Genomic DNA, 22,310 nt, shown 5'->3' with positions numbered 1-22,310 from the left:
ACTAAAAAAGCACAGGAGCACCAAAAGGAGCTGTGGAGAGCATGGTGAAGTTGCAAGCAGAGGGGAAGAGGACAGAGAACAGGCAATGAGCTGAAGCATTGTTTGCACATTTTGAAAGCTTCTGATGAGTGCAGAGCTCCATGACTTAACTGGTATTGGTTAAATAGTGATAGGCATTGCTGAACTTTGTCCCAGGCAGTTTGGAAACAGAGGGGTGGGTGGCACAACGTGTGCCTGAGTCCTGGGTGTGCTTTGATTCCCCACAGACAGAGAGTCATGGAAGGTGGTAAATTACAGTATTTATGCATGAGTGTAAGAAGCTCTAAGTTTTAAATTATGGGCCTAGGGTGATTACTGCACTTTCAGAAGAAGCCCGTTTATACTTTAGTGTATAAATATTGGTGTTATAAGAAATACTTCTGCTATCTTCCTTTCAATAGAGCATGGCATAATTGGCAATGAGAGGTGCTTTTTGGGGCTGGTTCCTCAGCTACTATTGAGCTCATAATTAGGAAGCCTAATAACATTTTCAGTACTCTTTAACACATTTAAAGAGCACTTTTTATTTCTCTCTGTCTGGCTAACTTTAAGCTCCATAGGTCATGTGTGATTAAAAAAACAAAGAGTAAGATGGATATTTTTGCCAGTTATAAGGCAGACATCACTCAGGCCACAGGGTATAAGGAGCATTGCAGAGACACTCTGTTTGCTGGAGAATACAGGAAGAATCTGAGCCTGGTACAGTGACACAGATAATTTGTGGTGACTTGTCATGCATTCTGTTGCCACAATAGCATTGTCTTTGCTCTTGCATGCTTGCCTTCACTAAGGACAGTCTGTAGCACTCTGCCAGAAAATACCTCAACCCACACAGTTGCACCGAGCAATTATTTTTTATTTTTCTCCATATTAAAATCTCTCATTCATATGAAAATGAATGAGAGAAAAAAGCACACATAGGTGCTTTTCTTTAGTTCTCAGTGCTAAAAAACCTTCTCATTTCTCACACATTGCGTCAGCTCAGGCTAGAGTTTGTCTGAATACTTATTTTTCTGCACCTCTATAAATAGATGTTGCGAAAATAATTCTTTTAAACTTCTCTTTATTTTTACATTCAATGCATGAGGACAGACAAGATGAACATTCATGACAAAATATAAAGATATATACTGTCCTTGAAATAGGTAAAAGATAAAGTGTTTAAGAGTTTAAAAAAGTATTTTAGAAACATTGTATCTCCAAAATTTCTCATTACAGAAAATTCAAATCTTTTAGAAACATATTGTTCAATATCCTTGTGCATTAAGCCATATTATCAAAGTCTATAGCTGTTTTTTGTCTTTAGGAAATCTGTCTCTGCATTACTAGCAATCTTTAAGTAACCTATTGATGGAGCCAACAGTCTCCATAATACACAGTATACACAGTTACAAACAATTGAAAAGTTATATTACAAAATATACAGTAGTGCCTTTTTACATTTTTATAGATAAACATTGCATAGTTTTCAAATATGTAATATATAACACAATCACGAGCCTTTTTCTCTATAAGTTATGAAAAATTCTGTACACTCAAACAATTATAAATAAAGAGTAAATATCTTTTAGTAAGAGTGTGGGGGTGAGTGTACCAGGACATACCGTGCTGTATTAAACAGAAATACTCCTTGGAATCTGCTTAACACAATGGCATGGTATGACCTGGAGCAAGGAGAGGAGACGTTTCAGAGAGGAACCATAAAGTACTGATATGCCTGACAATTATTACCCTGACTTGTTTGCAAGAATTGCTTTCCCACAGTTATTATCACTGCTCTTGAAGGCTTCACTTCAAGAGGCAAAATAAGGTGCATGTTGTTCAAGAAATGAGTAAAAGTAGACTAAAATGTTTCCTCTTTCGATGGGTGGTCAATGGAAACGTAAGATAACTTGAAAACAATTCTGGATATTTTTCTCATATTTTCCCAGAGAAACAGGGCATGGGAAATGCACATTGGGGTTTAAAGAAACAGATTCAAAAAGTATCCAGAATTGTGAGAATAAAATGAAGAAAAATTACTGAAAATATAAAAATTCCACTTTAAAAATGAGATGCTGATAAAATTGTTTCAACAATATGAAGCATAAGGAAAATAAAAAGAACATTCAACATAATTCTGCTGTTTGGTACGACACTCCAAAAGAGCAGAACTATACCAAAACTAGATGGTTTTGGAATTTCTCTGATTCTAAGCATTTTGTCACTGGCTCACAATTACAGAAAGTTAGAATCTCAGTTTGAATGCAATTTGCAAACTCATAGTTTGCGAGTTTTACTGTTAGCTTAAAAAAGTAAATGAAAACAATTTTCACTTCTAAAATGTATGTATTTACTTGATTGCTGAATTTAACCTGCTGAATTCCAAGCTCTGCAAAAAACAACTATTCAGAAGTAATCGTGTTCTAGCAGCACTGAGTAGCTTTGTTGCACTAAGGGTCTTCTCAGCATTTTCATTACACATTTAATTTAAAATTCAGCCACTTAAATGGGCTTTAAATGACACTTGGTTTACACTCAGCCGTCTAATTTTTTTTGAACATTAGTGATTGGACTTCAGATATTGTCCCATACTCAGTAATGTCTAAGCTGTTGAAAACCAGCAGAAGTACTGCATGCATCTTTGAAATGTTCATCTTCTGACTCTGAAATTTTGCCTTCTGTCAGCCCCTGATTCAGAGCAGTCTCACAAGCATTTACTAAAGCATCACTAAGGTAAAATTTGAGCACAAGCAGCTCCCTATCAAGTATTGCACTACCCATGGATTTGCTAGGCATTGTAGTGACTACACTCCTTATAGATTTTATTTGGGATTTGGATTGCTACATACAATTGCCAGTAAAATTCACATGATCTCCAAGTAGGGTGGTTCAGAGCACAAAGGGGTGGTGGAAGCCCCTTTCTCTCCAGTAAAAGTTGCCAGATGCCCTGTGCTAGCCACAATCTGCTCTGCAGGCTCCCTCTGTTGTAGCACTAAAGCCAATCTCCGCTGCTACTCTGAAAACTCCTTTTGTGGCTCAGGCAAATGGAGCCACAGCTGCACACAGATCCCCGGGCACCAGCCCGGGCTGGCACAGCTCTGTCCTCTCCTGCGTGTCCTCCTTCCTGCACCAGCCCATAGCTGTGGCATTACAGGGTGAGCAGGGCCTTCTAGAGAGAGGAATGGCCACACAATCACATCCTCAGTCAGCCAAGACCTTTGGTAGCTACCCAATGTCTCCACACAGAGTTGTTAGCATTCAGCAGGCAGAGGGAGCAGCAATTGCCTTTGTGGTCTTTAGCCTGAGATAGCAAAAGGTTGTAGCTCCTGTCCCCACTGTTAGAGGAGACAGAGAGGGCTCCAGTGGGCTTAGGTACACTCTTATGCCAGAGTAGGACTCCAAGAGCTTCTGAAGGATGTCCCAGCATTTCATTTTCCTTCACATATATAGAATAAATTTTGTCTGTTCTAGGATTATAGGAAAGCTACTGTTTTCCATTTTTGACCACTGCAGACAGGTCAACAAAAACATTGGGATTCCCCCTTTCATTTTCTTCCCTTTTCTTCCCCTTCCCCCCCGCTTTTTTTTCTTTTAAATTTCAAGGACTTCTTAGGTATTATGAAGTAATTTCTGCTGAGTCAGTAGGTCAGAAAGGCTGTTCTACAAGTGCATTATTTATTGGGTTTTTTAAGTTTTAATTGATTGCCACTTCTTTCATCCCTCTCTTCATGGGACTACATCAGGATTTCTTTTGTTTGCTACCGATAACATTGGAGGAAGGTACCACATAGAAGATCCTCCGTGAGCAAATCTGTCATTAGCTTTGGAACTGAGCAGAGATATTCTAGGGACTCTGTCAAGCTTGTTTTCACACCCTTCCTTGATGAGTGATGTATCACTGGCTTCAGAAACCTAACAAAATGTTCACTCTGTCCTCAGTGCAAGGTCCAAGGTGGTTTTGATGAGCCTGGCTGTCCTGTGCTGTATCTCTGCTAATATGCATGGATCCGATACTATAATGCTGTGTTGTTTGTGCCTGTTTTGTCAACACAGGCTACTGCTGGTGCCCTTCTTCCACCTCTTTCATCATCAGCCATTGCCATGGTGTTTTCATAAACTTCCATAGTTTTTAGCTGGTTGTCTTTGGCACCCTCCTGTTCAGCATTGACTTTGCAACACTTGCAGAAGCCACAGCAGTGTTTCCCACAAAAAGCAAGGGAAGCCATAAGCATATTGTCCCAGGGCTCTAGGGAGTGCATCCACACAGGTAGGAAATCCCAGTTTTGGAGCTTCTCAGGCAGTGAATGTGGTTTCCTTTTCTGCATAACATTAATTATAACCACAGCAATAAAAAGAAGAAACAGGGGAAGGCAAACACCCAAAAGGACTCCCCAGCCTGCCAGTGACAGAGCAAATACAAACAAAGGCAACAAAAAGAAACAGAGGAGAAGATAAAATATAGCAAACCATCTGTACTGGGCAGTTATATTTCCCAAGGTCTTGCTCATGCGGATTGGCAGGCGGGTATAAGGTATCGGATAAAACAGAATAATCCCAGAGACATTGAAGAAAAAGTGGCACAAGGCAATCTGAAAGCAAAAAACATTTGAGAAGTTCATTAGCTAAAACACCATTAAATACTCCTATCCACATCATAATTACTTCCAGCTCTCAGGAAACAGTACTGTTGTCAATAAGGTGTGGGAACCATTGGGTTCTGCATTCATAAATTTTCAATGAAAACATGGGAAACGTAAATTTGATATTGCACACTGGCTACAGAGAAATTTTTAATGGTACAAACTTGGATTTTACGAAAAATTAGCCATAAGTTTATAGGGCACTGAGGAGATTCCTGGAAGGGGACTTTGTCTTTGGGTCTTTGCAATCCTTTGATTCACATACTTCAAAAGTTTTTTAGACAAAAATTAGCATTAAAAGGCACAGACTTGCTAAAGCTTACAGGAGTCACTTAGACAGAATAAGCATATATTGAACAAAACAGTACATTCCCTGCTCACCTTATCCTATTTTAATTTTGTAATTGTTATCAGACTAAAGTAAATATGAGAGTACAGGTGTTTATTTATAAAGGGCATTATAAAACCAGTATGTTATCATGAAATCTGAGCTTTATCAAGATAGCATCTTCTCATGATTACATCTGTTACCTGAGGACAATAAAATGACTTCTGTAATTTTCTTGATTTATTTTAGCTAGTAAAGACATTCATCCTATTCACCAAGGAAACGTCAATATCTTTTCACTCTTAATTGTAAAGCATTCATTCGAATGTTATCTGGTGCCAGGTTCTTTACTGGGTGGAAAATGGGAGGTAAAAGCCAGGCTTTCTACTTTTAAAATAGTTTGAGACAAAAAGGAATCCAATAAAACCAGTCAAAGTACATTTACAAGGAGAAAAATAGATGCCATGATGTTTACTGCAACATCGGGTAGATAGAGAACTTGCCAGCTTAAGGATTGTACAACTTTCACTTAGATTACAGGAGTCCCTGTACAATTCATGAGCTGACTTAGGATCCTCAGAAGAGAGCTTACAGAAATCAATAACCCTCAGAGGGTTCTCAGTATATAGGCACTGAACTCCAAGCAGAAAAGACCCCACGCTCAGGGGTCAAGTGGCCTTCCCTGTCCCAGTTCTGAATCAATTCATGCAGATCAAGAGAATTTATAAAAGCAAGATTAGCTATATATTGACATTCTGGGAATTTTTAATGCAACCTTTTTGCTCTAGCAGCTGAAGTGAATGCATTGTTATTAATAGCACAGACAAAATCAGGAACAACATGAACAGCACATTTGCATCACGGCCCCTTTTGTCAGGTTTTTCTTCAGAAAACTTACAACTTGTAAATGAAGTCAAGAAAGCATTGTTTTATACTGACCTGTAATGAATATTTTAATGTACTCCCAGGACTTGCCAGAGCTGCAAGTATAGCTGTTGTGGTTGTGCCAATGTTGGCTCCCAAGGTGAGCGGGTAAGAGCGCTCAATGCTTATAACGCCAATGCCTACGAGAAAAGAAACACGACTGGGTCGGCTTCAGGATGATGGAGAAGATGAAACATGGGGATAAAGAGCACAGTATTTACAACTTACCAACAAGGGGTGTAATGGCAGATGTGAACACAGAACTGCTTTGGACAACGAAGGTCATACCAGCCCCTGCAAGCATAGCCAGGTATCCAGCCAGCCAAGTAAAAGGAAATGGAAAATCTAAAAAATAGAGGGAGAACACTGCTGTTAGCATAACAGAGTGATCCACATAACAATAACACAGCAGGGAAGACTGTTAAGCACTTAAAATGTAAATATATTGTTTGCATATTGGGTCTCAAATGATGATTTGGGGGCCAGTTCTATTACTTTAATTTATCCTGTTTGCTGTGTGCCTTCTACAGCCTTGCACCACTGGATACACTTTGAGATGGATTCCAGACTAGGTAGACGTTTGTCCCGACCCAGGATAGCATGTGTGTTGTGATACAATTAGGCACCAGAAGTGTTTCCTCAGAGGTCAACACAAAACCTTTTGGGTGCTTTAAAAGCCTTGGTTTCAGGAACCAGGCACCCACTGCATGGATCAGATCTTCAGAAAGCTCTGAACACCATCCTGAGAGAACCAAGTTGTTTGCTGTGACTAGTTCCAAGTGGATTATCTCCTAAAAATGCACTTGTTAACTCTTGCAGAGAACAGCTAATTACACTGATTAGAGAAACTAGGCACAAATGTCCCCTGTAGTCTGCAGATTTATGGAGAGAGCTGAGAAGTGAGGACTTAATCAGCTGGGAAGACACAGAGGAACACAGAGCAGATCCCAGATTAAATAAGCAGAGGCTGTCAGCTGTTTACTTACTATCCCTTGTTTTTAATTTGGGCAGTGTTCTTTGCCCAGGAGAAGACAGCTTGGGGACCACTTTGTTGCCTTCTCTATTTCTGTGCACCCTCACTTCAACCACAGCATGGGATCTGTGCCAGGACTGCTTTTCTCTGCTGCAGCTCCTAATCTCTCCATTAAAGAGAGTATGAAGGAAGAGCAGCCTGGTGAAAAAACCTCGTAACATTTGCACTCAATGGATCCAGGCTGAAAAAATCAGCTGGACAACACAGGGAAAGACAGAAAAACACCACCATTCAAGGCTGCCTTATCCTGCTGAAGAGAAGCTAGGCAGCAGCACAGGATAAGATCATTAATTACTACATACTTTTTTCAACTTACTTTAGAAGGAATATGCAGGCCCTGTGCCAGAGCAGGCAATCACAATCTCAGCACTTCGGTGCTATCTTTTGAGGATGGGAGATCTACATTTCTAACAGCTAATGATTATACATCTAGGAACAGAGCCTGGACTTTGGTCTCTAATGCTGTTAATCTGCTGCATTTCTCAATCAAGCTGTTCACTAATAGATTTTTAAATTAAAGAAAAAAAAATACTTGGAAGAAAAGATGTTGGGCAGTGTGCATGATTTTCATTCAATACTATTTTCTTTAAAATATTCTATAATGTCTTACAGAGAACAGGAGACATCAATAAACATGCTCAGTGTCCTTGTCATTCCTAAAAGCAATCCTCAGGAAAAGCAGATAGTTACCAGTGTTGATTGTCTTCTTGATAACGCTGGCCACTTGTCCTTTAAGCACAGAGTTTAATAGCTTAACGATCGCTATCAAACAGGAGCAGAGAACAAGCAGGGACAAAGCCAGAAGGATGAGCCCGATACCAAGATCAGGCAGGTCTGAGTTTACAAAGATGTGTTGGCCTGAAAAAAAAAGGAAAATTAATTAGCCTACCCACATTTTCGCCTGTGATCCTAAGCCCCGCTCTGGCTTTCATTTGCTCCCCTAAGAAAATTGGACCAAAGCAAATACAGCTGGAGGGGCTGATGCCAAGAGGGAAAATGCCACTTTCCCCCCTCCCCAAAAGCCACGTCTGAGTGAGGCAGGAGAGGTGCTTCTACAGACATGCTTACAGAATGCACAGAGGGCAGTCCTATGGGCAGGCAGGAACCTGGTGACCATGAGCAAGGGAGAGGAGCACCAAGGCAGGAGAAAATGCTGGGGTGCTCCAAGCTGCACGGTGGGTCAGCTTTTCCCAGAGGCGGCTGCATGCCTGAGTAGGGCTGTTCAAAGTCCCGCAGGGCATGCATAGGGATGGGATATCCTAGCAACCATGACAGCAAAGTAACCTAGCTCCAAGCCATCTGAACATCGAGGGTGACATGATACTGCAACCTCAATTGCTGGTATCAGGCAGCATGGAAAGAGATCCACCTGCAGCCAGATACCGTGGTGCTGCTGCTGTAACTCCAGCTGTGAGCCACAGCAGAGCACAGGCTCCTCAGGCAGCACCTGCAGCACTGCCACGTGTCCCTGCACTGGCCAGGGCTCCTGGATACACCTCAGAAGGGGGCATTAAAAATCTATATACTTCTGTAAATATATTGCACAGGAGTAGTTCTACTACTTACATTTACTGATATAGTCTGTTTCAGTTATATTCTTGAGGGTCCATGTCGTATTTCCTTCACTCCAGCAAAACTCAGGAGATGTGCAGTTTTCGTAAGGTGGAATTGTGACATTCTGCAGTGTCTGTGATTGCCAGACAAAGCAGAGAGTTCAGTCATCTACAATCCTTTACCAAGAGCTCATGCAGAATTTTCAAATTTTACTACAACCAAGATCCGTCAGCTAAAAAATCAGAACTGTAAGCTGGCACCACATTAATGACATGGTAACATTTTGCATTCTTAAAATAAAATATTATGCTGTTACCCAAGTCAATCAGTACAACATCTAAAGATTAAAATAGCCTCAAAATCTACATTGTAATAACCATAGCACCAATCCACTAATAGCTATGGAACTTAACTACTGATGACAGTTTTTATGGAGTGAGGTTTATGTTTGGCTGCAGCTGTGGGGCAGTGGCATTCCTTCTCCAGCCACGGCCACAGCTTTCTTGATGAAAGAAAGACCTCCTTCTTGACATCTCCATGCAGCTCATGGTCTGATGAGTACTACAGCACTCTGAGTCAGAATGCTACAGCACGAGTGCAGCCTCTCTTGTTGGATGAGCACAAAGTGCTCCAGCTGATTTTCTGTGCCTCAGTTTCCATGTCAGTAGAAACAGAAGTGCTGCTCCTACTTTAATTTTCATGTTCAAAGGCTGTCTAAGAGCTCGCTACAAGCACTATGATTAGCATTACTAAGTTACTGAATTTCTGTGTACACCACAATAAAAGCTTCCTTACAGGCCCTCCTAGGCCAGACATGTTGCATTCTGACACCAGGTCCACAAGGCATTATGCAGACTAAGGAAGAGCTTGCTGACTGAGCTGTACTTCCACACAAGAGCAGCTGACAGCCAAATGGACTCTGAACCATGCTCCTGAGCATGAGGCATCTTTCCAAAGTGCCTGATTATCTTTTGCAGAAATGGGGAAAGAGAAATCATATTTCTTTGCTGGGCACTGCCTACAAACACCTGCATTTGTACCTCTCTCCAGATGACGCGGGTGGGCAAAACTGGGAGTGGATCTGGTGCCCCCACACTCCAGGGAGTACCTGGGCTCCAGGCACCCCATACCTGGTAAACCTTTACAAACTCAACGCAGTCTTGTTTCTGACCTTCTTGAAGTTTTTTGAAACATCTTCGTTTCAAAGCAGCTTCACTAGATCAAAATGTTTGTTTTGCTTTAAGCATAAGAGGTCTGCATGTATTTATCCTGGCCATGAGTCTGTTTAATAATTTTTGCTAGAAATTAGTTTAACCCAGTAGGAATGTGTATCCGTGATATTTTCTGAAAAATCCTTTCCTTAGGATTTTTCCTCCTGAGAAGCTGAGAGGCCTCAGGAACAAAATATAAACAATGGTTATCTGCTGGATGTGAGATTGGTCCCATGTGGTTGTTTCTAATTAATGGCCAATCACAGTCAGCTGGCTCAGACTCTGTCCGAGCCACAAGCCTTTGTTATTCATTCCTTTTTTTTCTATTCTTAGCTAGCCTTCTGATGAAATCCTTTCTTCTATTCTTTTAGTATCGTTTTAATATAAGTTATATCATAAAATAATAAATCAAGCCTTCTGAAACATGCAGTCAGATCCTCATCTCTTCCCTCATCCTTGGACCCCTGTGAACAAGTTCACAGGAATGCAATGATTTAAATTTTTTTACTTTTTCCCCACCAAGGTCAAATCAAAATTTTGGGGGTTTCACATGCTTTGTAATTTGACTGTAAGCTTGAACAGTAGGTACACAGCCAAAATGCAGGCAACACAGAAAACAAGTGTGTCTAGAAATGAACATTTCCCTGCACTTTCCGAGCAGTTTCCTGCCCTGTGCAGGGCTGGGGGCTCGGGGCTGTGCCTGGGGGGCAGCGAGGGGCAGCGGGCCGGGCTCTGCAGCCGCAGGCACAGCCGGGGCTGTAACCCCAGCGGGGTCAGGGGAGCACAGCTCTGCCCCATCCATCTCCCAGGCAGCGTTTCCCTGCCCAGCCACAGCGCCGTCAGTAGCAGCTGAGCACCCCAGTTCAACCTCCACGGCCTGTAGAGGCTGAAATACTTAAGGACTCCTGAAGTATCTTCTGCCTCAGGACTTCAGGAATTGTGTTTCTATACGTGCCAGCAGGTAGAATAGTCTAATTAGAGAATCAAAGGATATTTAATGCTGTAATTGCTGGTTAGCTGAACGATGCAAACCAAACACTCAGCTCCATAGTTTGCCAAAACACTCATTGGTGTTGGTGTGGGCAAGAGATTCCTCCGAGCTGCAGGGCTGCTTGGGTGGGGAGGAGCAGGACACAGCCCCACGGAGCCTTTCTCCAAGGGCACTTTTCCAAGAGGGAAAAACAGCCAGCTGCCACCAGATCACCCCACCACACGTCAGACTGGAGCTGATTAGATCAGCAGATAAACGGTGCTTGAAACGATCTTTCCTCTGGCCTGTGGCGCAGACTTTTTCCACTTTCAGGGAGTTGGAAGACTATCAGGGTTTAAAGGCGTTTGGGTTTGAGAGGAGTAAAAGGCTTGGCACCAATCCACCAGCTCTGATAGGCAAGGGCCTGCACAGTACTGAAAGCAGCCAGGTCAAGGTCACCACTGGTGACCAATCTTGGTTTAAGTGGAGCAGAAACTGCATTAAATTTTTTTCATTCTTTTTCTGCTGATAAAAACCCCACCCTCATTAAAAAAATCTTATTTACAATCCTGTGATAAGGAGCATCAGCTACAGATCAGTAATATATTTCCTGAGGTACCTGACAATTAATTTAACATGATACTCACCACATTGGTTTCAGTCACACACCAGATCTTTACCAGGCTTTTGTTTTTTGCTGATTCATCATTAGTGGCAATTGCATTTATTACTGATTTATCAAGCTTAAAAGGAAGAATAAAAAGAGTTTTAAAAAATGCTTTATTTCCAGTATGTATCACATACTTCTGTTCAGCTCTACTCAAATAAACCCCCCTTGGAAGCTCAACCATATAAAATCTGCATGACTCCAATGCTGGAACTCCTGCCCAACAGGTAGGAGGGGGGTTATTCCCAGAAGAAAAGGTACAACTGTGCATGAGCAAATGCTTTGTCTCATTCTCCCCAAATCATCCACTACCTCTTCTCATCCTTTCTGTTTAATCAGCTGCTCTGACACAACTCCCTGACCATATTTACTGTCACTTCAGAAGCTGTGTGCATCCCCCTGGCCTCCAGATGCACATGATTATGTCCCATAATTTCAGTGTCCTCATCAGGTCCCATGCTGATCCTCTGGCTGATCCTCTGGCTGTGTCTCAGCTAGTGCTACCTGCAGATGCCCAGGCAAGAGGCTGCCTTCCCATCCATCCCACATGGCTGAAGTTGTCCTCACTGGCCTTCCCAGCCCTCCTCCCCTCTGTCTGCCATTGGTGCTGTGAAATGTGGGGGAAATAGAAACTGGAAACGTAGAACTGGGGCTTTATGAGATGTGAATTAAGAGAAGAATCCATCTGTTAATGAACTTTACCCCCAAGAACACAGAGATGGGAGTGGGAAGCCTTCTCATACTCAGAGCATTTTGATTTGGCTGAATCAGGTAGGCAGATTCCTTGAAGTGAGAAAGAGCTTACCTCAATGATGAGCTTTGTAAAGGGGTCTGTGATAACTTTTAGTAGCTCTGGAGCATCCTCACCACTTTCAAGGTGAAAGGACTCAACTATAACATTGGTGAGATGGAAGAGATAGCCAGTAATGACTTCAACGGGTAACAGTGCAAACACAGCCAGCCAGTTAAAGAAATCATGGATTGTTGCCCCAGCAAAGGCCCTGCAAGAAGAAATTAAAAAACGGAGATGCTTTTAATTAAACAAAATGTGTATAACATCAATTAGATATGAAATCATAAAAGTAGAGATGAAGGGCATTTCAAGATGGGAATAATTTAATTTCTGGGGTCAAACACAATACCTACTTTGTTATGGAGTGCTAGATTGTCTCCCCACTGTTGGCCAATTAAAGAGCCAGACAGGTGAGTAAAACAAGAAAAACTAGAAAAGACAGAAGTGATCCATAGCATGAGGCTGCCAAGAGTACTTTTTTGAAGAAAGAAGTGGCTGTACAGCCTGTGTTTGTTTTGCCTCTCACCTGTTTTTAGTACATTTTTAATCCTCAGCCAGTCATTGCCTCCAGGACCAGTCAGTTCTCCCTGACTCCTGGGGCAAGAGGGCTCTGCAGCTCTCCCACATGTTTCTGCAAACTGTTGGTGTACAGGTCTCTTCAATCTTCTCCTCCAAAGCCTGAGGAGCCACAGCTCATCCCCCAGAGGCTTTGGCCAAGAGTATTTCAATATGCCCAGTGCAGAAATGACAAGGTACCAAAGTCTCCTATCACTCCCAAGTGTACTGCCCAACTCCAGTGAGCCTCCAAGTGCTCCATGAGCTCTCTCAGTGGCAATGTCAAGTGTCAGTCTAAAAGATGTCACTGTATACATCTGACAGCCAGAACATTTCATTTCTTTACAGTTACCAGCTCTGGCTTTCTGCAGACTTCAACATTGAAATCTCTTTTAAGGAAACCAGACCAAACTTATGTGATACTAACTTCTTGTACAACCCTCCCATAGCTGGCACATAATAAAAGGTGGGTGGTATAGTGGGAGCACTTGAAAATGTATTCCTGTGTAAGATCATTAAAAATGGTAAATTCTCACGAACCCACAAAATTTTTAAAGGAACATGATATAGTTTTTTTTCCAAGAGTATAAGGTCATACATGTAGGCAGCTTTATACCTTTGCCATGGCCATGCTTGTGACTTTTCTATCTAGAAAGGTTGAGTGGCTGTAGTAGTGATAGGGAATATAGAAGAAGACCTACAAAAATGAAAGAAACAATTTTCCAGATCCAAAGTTTATGTACAATACCTTCTAAATTCATTCCTGTCCCCAGCTTGCATAAGTGCCACAATTGTGTTTGTAACTGAGGTGCCAATGTTTGCTCCCATGATGATAGGAATAGCTGCTCTAACAGTCAGCACTGGCAAACAGAAAAGGAAACAATGGATGAAAAAATCAAATTATCAGCAAGCTCTATGCTTCAATGAAAACTTCTATTGCTATTAGTGAAATCCTGACTTCCCTTGATGTCAGTGTAAAGATCTGCTTCAATCCAAACAGGTTTGCTTTGATCAAGCCCCCTGGGAACGTGGCACTCCCATAGTCCCATGATCCCCACTGACACTGTGGCCCATGGTTATCTGTTTTCATCACATGTTAGAGGGACAGATGAAAATAAGGTCTCTTCTTTCCCAGGCATTTTCCTACTTACTGCAGAATTTTGAAATGATACCACAGAAACAATGAAGTTCAGTAACTGCCTAACATGACAAACGATGCAGATAATTCCAAAATTAAGTCCTTCAGTGCCAAGGCTTCCAATGATTTTCCTTGCAGTTGTGGTTTTATTGTTATTACTAGTACTACTCCTACTATTGCTACTACTAATATTAATACCATTATTATTCCTTTTTAAAATTTAATTTTATATCAGGGAAACAGCTGTGAAAAGCTTTTCCTATAGTCTCTATTCATTTTACCCAAAGCTTCTACAATTTGAACACAAGTGGGAATGTTGGCACCTGAGACAAGGTTTATGAGTGATCTCTAGGAAGATTCTGTGAGCAGACTCACATGTGGAGGACACCATGCTGACTATGATGGATGAGGAGGTGCTGGAACTCTGGACCATCACAGTCACCAGAACTCCGATCACCAGTCCCGCAACAGGATTCGAGAGCACTGAATCATCTTTAAATATGTCCCCTGCTGCTTTACCTGTAAAAAACCCATATTCACAGAGTGAGGGACGTACAAGGGAAAGTCAGTGTTTAATTCAAGATCATTTAGCCATTTAATTGATACATATATAATCATATTTGTTATCCCAAAAAGTACAGTGTAGTCCAGGGATCCAGATTCATGTCCTGGACTCTCAGCTACTCAGATTTTAGAGAACACTTTATATTCTCTAATTACAGTGACTATAAGCCCTGCTGAGCTCTGCAGAGAAGCATATAATGGCACAGCCATCAGCAGAAAGACTGTAGGACAAAAGACCACCCATTGATTTAAATGTTATTTCTTGGTATTTTTGGATACTGAATTAAGGGAAATGCTTTTAATAATACTGAGTAATTCAGTTCCTGTACCTTTCTGTGTTTGCAAAATACTTCAACAGAAGGGCACATATTTATCTGATAACCACTCCTAAGTCCATCACCTGAATTCAACACTTCAAGGCAAATGTAAAATATACATTTCAATAGTTTTCATCTTCGAAGGATTTGGGGGACATTTCAGTGTGAGATGCTTTGGTCAAGAGCACAATGTTCATATTTTGCCTTGCTGAAATGTCTTTCACATGGGACAGATTTATGTACAGATGTATTTTTTCAAACTGTCACTAAAGTAATGGGAAGCTACTGGGAAACTGGGGCCAATAACCCCTACATCAGCTCTTTGGAATTTGAGACAGAAAGACCCTTTCAAACAACTGAAGGTCAGTGTTTAATCAGAGCTGCTTCCTTCTCAATCTGTGTCTCATCATATATGAGGAATGTTCTTGAAGAGTGGTGGTTGTAATTAAGCATCTCAGACAAAATTTACTGCCTTATTAATTTATTCTTGATATTTTAGATATTTTCATACCTCCTACCAGTTGAAAAGCAGAGCTCAGTACATCCAGAGAACACACAAACATGTAGAGTAATCCAAGGAGCATAACAAACTTCCCTATCCCATAGAGTACACGAATGACTTTTCCTTTTGTATCCAGATCTGCAAAACAAATACATTATGTATAAAAGAATCATTTGAATTTTTCTCTGGAATACTCTAGTGCACAAACAGAGACGGTGGAGACAAAGACAGTGACATGGCTCCAGTATGTGATTAAACCCAAAAGAATGTTCTTAATCACATTTTAACTGCAGAAGCAGGTATTTTGTTTGCCTACTTTTACCACAAAAAAATCTTTTTGGTATGTGACAAAAGCCTTATGAAATCTGACATTGACCCTTGGTTCTATAGTCATCCTTCTGAGTAAAAAAAGACCAACAGTTTCCTGGATATAAAACTGTATTAGTGCTGGACTGTTTTACATTTATCTTCTCATGTTTTAAGTAGGCTAAGAAGCATGATTTTGGGATTTTTCTTAGCTGACTGAACATTATAAACCCATTAACTCTTGAAGAACACGAGACAAGTGATGGGAAAACAAAGTAAGTAAGTTATTTACAGAGAAGTGGCTACCTGACCACTTGACCCCAGTGTCCTGCAGTTCTGGCAGAGCCCACGGGTCTTCTTCTTCTGGTCTTGTCTCATCTATCAAAGCTACTGTGGAAAATGCAGGTTGAATTTCCCCTTTATTTCCAAGTGAAGCCACGTTGCCTGATGAATTAGAACATTTAAAAAATTGTTTAATTACTTTCCATCTTCTCCAAGGATCCCCAAATCCTATCTATTTTTTATAACTCAGAGTGAGCACATTACCTTTGTGATTTTCTCCTTCTTTCCCAGCCATGTTCTGGTTTTGTTTGGAAGAGTCCCCAATATAGTTGTTGGTTTCAGGCTTTTCTACCTCCGGCCAGGGAGCCATGATCTGTGACTAACAAAGTAGTGTTGATTGAAATGCAAGTGCAGTCAAAATATTCACCTTATAAGAGTGCATGTGAGAAATATGATAAGGTTAAAGAGCACAGAAGATGAAAATTAAATAGAAGCAATTTTCCCTTGAACACAAATTTTTACTAAACTTTATGAGTTATTCTTCTACTTGGGAAATTGATTTCTCAATTATTTTTTAATCACAGTTTATTTATTTGTGTACACAATAAATAATTATTTTAATCTTACATCTATATTTTCATATACTTTTAACTGTCATTAAAGCAAATATTCCTCTGCTTTCCAAAAGGTAGGCATTTCTTCTCTTTAATTAATTTTAACTCCTTTCAACAAGAAGTCAGAGAACTGTTTTATTTTCTTCCACCTTCTGGATTTAAGCAACCTCCTGGTAATTCAATACACAGACCTTTACCTTGTAATTCAATATACAGAAATGTTTTAGCAAAAAAATTCCTCCCTAAAGCACTGCTTAGTTTGGGTTGTGAATGCTAAACACAATGCCTTGTTGCCTTTATTGGTTCTTTGCCACGGAAACATGAAGAGGAGAATCCTGGACAAGGTGGAAGAAGAGCCCAGAGAAGAGGACAGAGAGAGAGGGGCCATTTGCAGGTCTGCATCTGCCTGTAAGCCACAGCTGATGCTGCAAATGGAGCTGAGCTGGAAGCAGAAAGGTCCAGCTCACCCATCTCACACAGGCTCTCTCTCTCTGAACCTCTTCCTCCCTGACCCCTTTCTGGGCACGTTTGACATGCATTCTATTATTAATGAATAATAACTTAAAAAGTGAGACATCACATGTCCAGATCCTGCCAGCATGGGTGCAAGCACACATGGCAGACCTGGTCCAGGCACAAGAGGAGGCCAAGCTTGGAAAAGTCCTCCCTATTTACTTCACCAGTATTGGAAGCCAGAGGGAGAGACGTGAAAGGGGGAAATGACTATGGAAATAGGAGCCAATATGGGCCACAATATTGCCTTAACAGACCTGGTGACATCAGCCAGCACATCTAAAAACTCCATGGAAAGAATGGGAGAAGTAAACCCTGTCCAGGAAAGCCCCACCTTCAGGTCTGTCTCTTCCACCCTCTCTGCCCCACAAGTCAGTCATACCTGCCCCATGAGCAGTACGTCTGGCACCCACATGGCTGAAACCCTGGCCAGCAAATTTGCCTCCAATGCCCGTCATACACAGAGCCCCTGTGCCCCCTGTGCCTCCAAAGGCCAGAGCTGGTTTCATGCTCCCACAAACAAGGTTCACCAGCAGTTAGCAGTTGCTCTCAGGGAGTATAATTAGTCATTCATTTAATCATAATCCTTTATGTAGCTGATGGCAAAAATGTTTTGTGCCTGCCCACATCAGTAAGCCACACATCCTCGTCCTTCCTTTAGCTGGGAAGGAAAAGTCACAGACAAAATCACTTGTGTCTTACTGTAACACAGGTGGGTATTGTTTTCTGGCACTCCACAAAGAAAAGAGTATCTCCTCTTCCACATTACCAGGAAAAGTTGTTCTGCAATTCCATTAGCAAAAACTACACGTTTCGCATTCTTTATCTGTGGTGTAAGACCCAGAGCAGCTCCCAAGATACACAAAGATCTTCAAACAGATGAAAGAAAGTCATTCTTGCTTGTTTCAACAAGGATTCCCATTTGCTTGGAACAAATTCTCACATTTCCATCCATGCCAAAACAACCTCCAGCCCCACCCAGACAAAAACACCTCCATCTTGTTAAACAAGTTTCATTTATATATGTTCAGCATTTAAAGAGCTATTAAAAAATAACTGCTCTGCACAAGTGATTCTTAAGTGAAATGTAATCATGAAAATATATTGGAAAGTCAGATGTGAAGCTGCAACTTATTCCAGCCATGGAGACACAGAATATGCTGGACAACACCATCCCCAGAGATGCCATCAGCACTACAGCTCTTCTGTTACGCTTAGTATGGAAATGAAGGACTCAGCCTGCATTATTACTGTATGGAAACTGAGCTGATGCATTCAGTGGAGAAACTGGAGCTTGAAAACTTCAGCAGACAATCAGCCTCTACGTCTCCTAAATAAAGTCTCTCCAAACAAGAATTCGGAAGAGCATTTTTCCATAATAAGCATCTCCCATGTTCCTGAGGTGCTCAGGAGCCCACAGGTATGTCATGTATTATTATTGTTTTTGCTTTATGTGATTAAACATCATAGAATGAGAGTTAATCACCTCTGTAGAGGAAGTTTTTATAAGTATGTGTATAAAGTAATTCATATGAGCCCTAGCCAACCTCTGATTTGAGAAGGTAGAATTGAATATGGGAGGCCTTCACAGCATTTGCCTTGAGCATTTGGGTTTGCAGAGGCATTACTAGAATGGCCCATGCTGTGTGAGTGGTATTAATGACTGATGCTAGCAGAACCATGTATACTCTTGAAGTCCTCCCATAGTTGTCAGCTTTCCCAGATCCCAGCTCTTGTTAAGAGAAATAGCTGAGAAGATAGTGGAGAGACACCTGATACTCTCTGCTGGAGTCCTAGCCACAGCTACTCACTGTTAATTAACCGCTGTGCTACAAAGATAATCTACATGCTACAGTTTTCCCTTCAAAGAATTTTTTCTTGGCCCAGACACAGACATTAGCACCTTGAGGACACCTTGGAGGCCGGTCAGTGTGCTGTGGAGCAGCAGGGCAGCGGGGCGGCCGAGCCACCGCTCTCACGCGCCTTTGCAGAGGCTGACGTCAGCTGTGGCAGAAAGGACCTGCACTGCTGACGCAAGATACCAGTGACAATGAAAACCCTAATCGTGGTTTACCTGTGAGCACCAAAGACAGACACATGCAAAGGAACATGTTAGAGAGCAGGCCAATGACAATGCACACTGCAACAACTTGCTGTGCTCAGCTGGATGCACCAGTCCAGGTCCAAAGGCGGGAGAGCCACAATTGCTGGATGAGGCACTGCATGGATGAGCTCTGCCCAACCCCAGGTGCCTCAGTGCCACGCATCTGGCTCCTGCCTTGGCTGGCAGGACAGCAGGCAGGGTGCCTGCAGCCAGGGTGAAGTCACAGAGCTCACGTCAGGACAGGCATTGGTGCTTTGGATATCCACCTGCTGGGAGCGGTGCTGAAAAGGGAGATGATTTCCTCCTGAAGGTGGCAGGTCACAATGTGCTATGCATATTGCAAAGGGCTGAAAACCAATGCCTGGGCAAGGTGTAATCCAGCCCGTTTCAGTGAACCTCGTGGCAAATCCTCTCACACCATCGTGTGTGCTTCTTTCGTTGTGAGTATAATCTTTCCTTGCCTTTGGAAAATGCTAACCATGTGTGACATCCTTTCTAACTTCAAAAGAAACTGAACCCTCTCCCTTCTAAGAGGGAGATAGATGGGAAAAATCAATGGCATTCAAATTCTGAAAATGTGTGAGAGAAAACCTCAGAGCCAAAGTGGGCTCCTGTGGTTTTTATGTCCATACTCTCTCATTACAGCATTTCAAAGAGTTAGAGTCTCTGGGGAAATTATCTGAGCAACACTAGGTGTCATGCAGTTGCCCTATATTGCATTCCTCAGTGACTCACGGGCTGTAACAACTTTGCCTGTGTTGCAGAGCTGCACTCTCTGTGCTTTGCAGTTCTAAATCAGAAACAGCTGCCAATCTGTTTGTTTTGCTGGAATTAACACAGCTAGATGGGCTACCCCCTGTGTGTGCCCAGCCAGCATTGTTTGTACCTCTCCATCCATGACAGCTCACCCAAAGGTGAGCCACATTGTGCGTGACACAGGAACTATGGAGCAGCAGCAAGCCTTAAAGAAATCTCACTCCTGGGGAGCAGACCCAGTCAAAACAAGATAAAACAAAAAGTACTGAAGACAAGAGAAGTATTTTCAAAACTAACTGATAATAACTACAACCACCAACGTGACCATACATGCACCTACAGGCTGCTTAAGCAGCTCCATATCAGATTTTGGGTTCAGCCAGGCTTTCCCCATTCTCTCTCCCTCTCAGTCCCTCCTTCTGTCTCAGCTTTTCTACTAAAGTACCTCACTTCCTTATCATTCACCACAGCACTAAAGTTTTTATCTTAAAAAGGGATTTATTAGGTTTGGATACCATTAGCTTGGTATCCAAATATATGACTTAGTAAATATGAATATTTATCACACATACTTCACAGGAATAAATACCAAGCTATATGCCAGACTTTCTTGAAGAAATAATTGTCTCTTTCCTCTCAAAATGTACCACTTGCAGCATAGAAGCACATTATGTAGAGACAGGAAAAGAAAGCTTCTGAGCCAGCACAAATTCTTTCAGTAGCTTTGCATCAGCTGATAGTTTTGCCCCAGAACCAGTTCCATGGAAGCCACAAAGCCCCAGGTGCAACAGAAGCAGTAACAACTTAAATAAACACCAGTAATGATTCAGCCTTGCTAGGAGCAAGTCTTGTCTTTGCTCTGGCACCAGCTGCTTCCTTGGGGCTTTTTCTTTGAATAAGTCAGCAGGCTTAGCCGGGATGTAAACTTTCAACTCATGCAGTAGTAAAGGCAGAAAGAGATATGCAAAAGCTACAAAAACACTGTGCTCAGTTTTATTCCTATGGATCTGTAAGACTCATTGCTCACAAGCCGGAATCTAACACACAACAAAACTAAAAAAACACACAAAACAAACTAGAAAAGACAGCTAATATCTACGTATGTGCATGGAGAGAATAAATCCCAAAGATTAATTTTTGAATTCACAACCAAGCAAAGCACTGGAGACTGCCCCTGAGGAGCCAGAGCCAGGAAATACCAGTGAGCTACTTGAAATGCCTAGTAGGTATTTAAATAAAACAATTACTTTTTCAGAATAAAATGCCAAGAAAATTAATAACTCTACCAACAAAGAAATAGTACAGATCTACCCCATCCCATAGATAAAATACACAGTAAAGAATAAAGTAAGGAAAACAAAAAAAAGACGTTAAAAAGACTTACTGATCTAATGGAAGAGCTGATAATAAAAGTTACTGAGAAACCAGCTGATTTCTGCCTGCTGCCACATTTGTTGGGCAAACTACATCAGAGTCTAATGTATTCCTTTTACCTCCGTGTATCAAACCAAATTAGCATAAGAAAATGTTTCCATCGAGAACAGCCTGACACGGCCGTGGTGAGGCACACAGCCCTTACAGAAGATCTATGCTAACACATGAACTGACCGTATTTCCTTCCAATGTTTCATTAATCATATCCTAGACATTTTCCATTATCCAATACCACTGATCACTATGACTTAAAATCTCACTTCTTTTCAAATAATAGTTAAACAAATGCCTTCTCTTGATATAGGCTTTTTTTTGGGGGGGGTGGTTTTTTTGGCAGCTGCTAACAAAATATTTTATTTCTTTATCATATTTAATAAGAATAAGCCAAGCTAATTGCAGAAAAAAAGCACAGTTTATTTTCAGAGCTATGTTTCTTATCACTTCCTTAAAACATAGATGCAGTTAAAGGAAAACAAGGTAAAAATATTAACAAGAGGATGACATTTCATTTGCCACTCCAGTACCCCCATTACCTCCCTTTCACTACTTCTTGAACTGCAAAAGCAAAGCTTTAGATTTGCAAGCTAAAAAAGTTCAAAAGAGACTAAAAGAAAACTCAGTCTTAGTTGCTTTTACTTACCACGACTTAATTCCGAGACAATAGTGAACGGATCAACTGGGCAGCCACTGAAACCTGCAATATATATAGACAGGTGTTGAGCAAAGTTTGCTTTCATCACTGCACACTAACATTCCTATTTTACAGTCCAGAGGCACTGCCTACCTGCAACTTAATGATCACAATAAAACTTTTTTTTGCAGGAGTGGGCAGCAACCACCACTGATAAAACTATGGGTTATTTCACACTTATCACATTCTAAAAAATGTCCCATCAGCATTTAAGTACAAGTTACAAATGTGCTCATGTGAGTGCTGGAGAACTAATTGTTCCAGCCTGAAAAAATGCTGTCCGCCTGATCATTCAGTAATCTTTTTTCCAATAATAATTTTCCAAAAATATTTTGCAGTCTCAAAAGTCTGTCAAAAGAGTGTGAAGGAGATGTAGTACTGTTATTTGTCTGT

At 41.4% G+C, this 22,310-nt stretch overlaps 1 protein-coding gene across 2 annotated transcripts; it reads right to left on the bottom strand.

Moving 5' to 3' along the window:
- Positions 1-1,164: 1,164 nt before the first annotated feature.
- SLC34A2 (solute carrier family 34 member 2) lies at positions 1,165-22,081 on the bottom strand. 2 transcript variants are annotated; one of them, XM_064712420.1, is made up of 14 exons: positions 22,011-22,081; positions 21,867-21,920; positions 16,070-16,184; positions 15,830-15,967; positions 15,227-15,355; positions 14,210-14,353; positions 13,445-13,556; positions 12,154-12,349; positions 11,329-11,424; positions 8,513-8,633; positions 7,637-7,804; positions 6,142-6,258; positions 5,929-6,053; positions 1,165-4,610 (listed from the first exon to the last, which is right to left on the bottom strand). In XM_064712420.1, exons 3-14 carry the CDS (start codon positions 16,173-16,175, stop codon positions 4,035-4,037), a joined length of 2,028 nt encoding a protein of 675 aa, XP_064568490.1. In that variant the 5' UTR covers positions 16,176-16,184; positions 21,867-21,920; positions 22,011-22,081; the 3' UTR covers positions 1,165-4,034. The 2 variants fall into 2 exon arrangements, with proteins under 2 accessions (XP_064568490.1, XP_064568492.1); XM_064712422.1 differs by lacking the exon at positions 22,011-22,081 and having other exon boundaries at positions 21,867-21,952.
- Positions 22,082-22,310: the final 229 nt, after the last annotated feature.

This window comes from Zonotrichia leucophrys, chromosome 4 (assembly GCF_028769735.1).
Source record: "Zonotrichia leucophrys gambelii isolate GWCS_2022_RI chromosome 4, RI_Zleu_2.0, whole genome shotgun sequence".
Taxonomy (NCBI): Eukaryota; Metazoa; Chordata; class Aves; order Passeriformes; family Passerellidae; genus Zonotrichia; species Zonotrichia leucophrys.
This window is presented reverse-complemented; position numbering and strand designations above follow the sequence as displayed.

What these genes read in the sequence shown, in the direction of transcription:
- SLC34A2 (XM_064712420.1), bottom strand. Translation starts at nt 16,175, where the DNA reads ATGGCTCCCTGGCCGGAGGTAGAAAAGCCTGAAACCAACAACTATATT. An exon ending in CACTGGGGTCAAGTGGTCAG is followed by an intron (nt 15,356 to 15,829) that starts GTAGCCACTTCT and finishes TTTGTTTTGCAG; the next exon opens with ATCTGGATACAAAAGGAAAA. An exon ending in TTACAAAGCTCATCATTGAG is followed by an intron (nt 11,425 to 12,153) that starts GTAAGCTCTTTC and finishes CTTCCTTTTAAG; the next exon opens with CTTGATAAATCAGTAATAAA.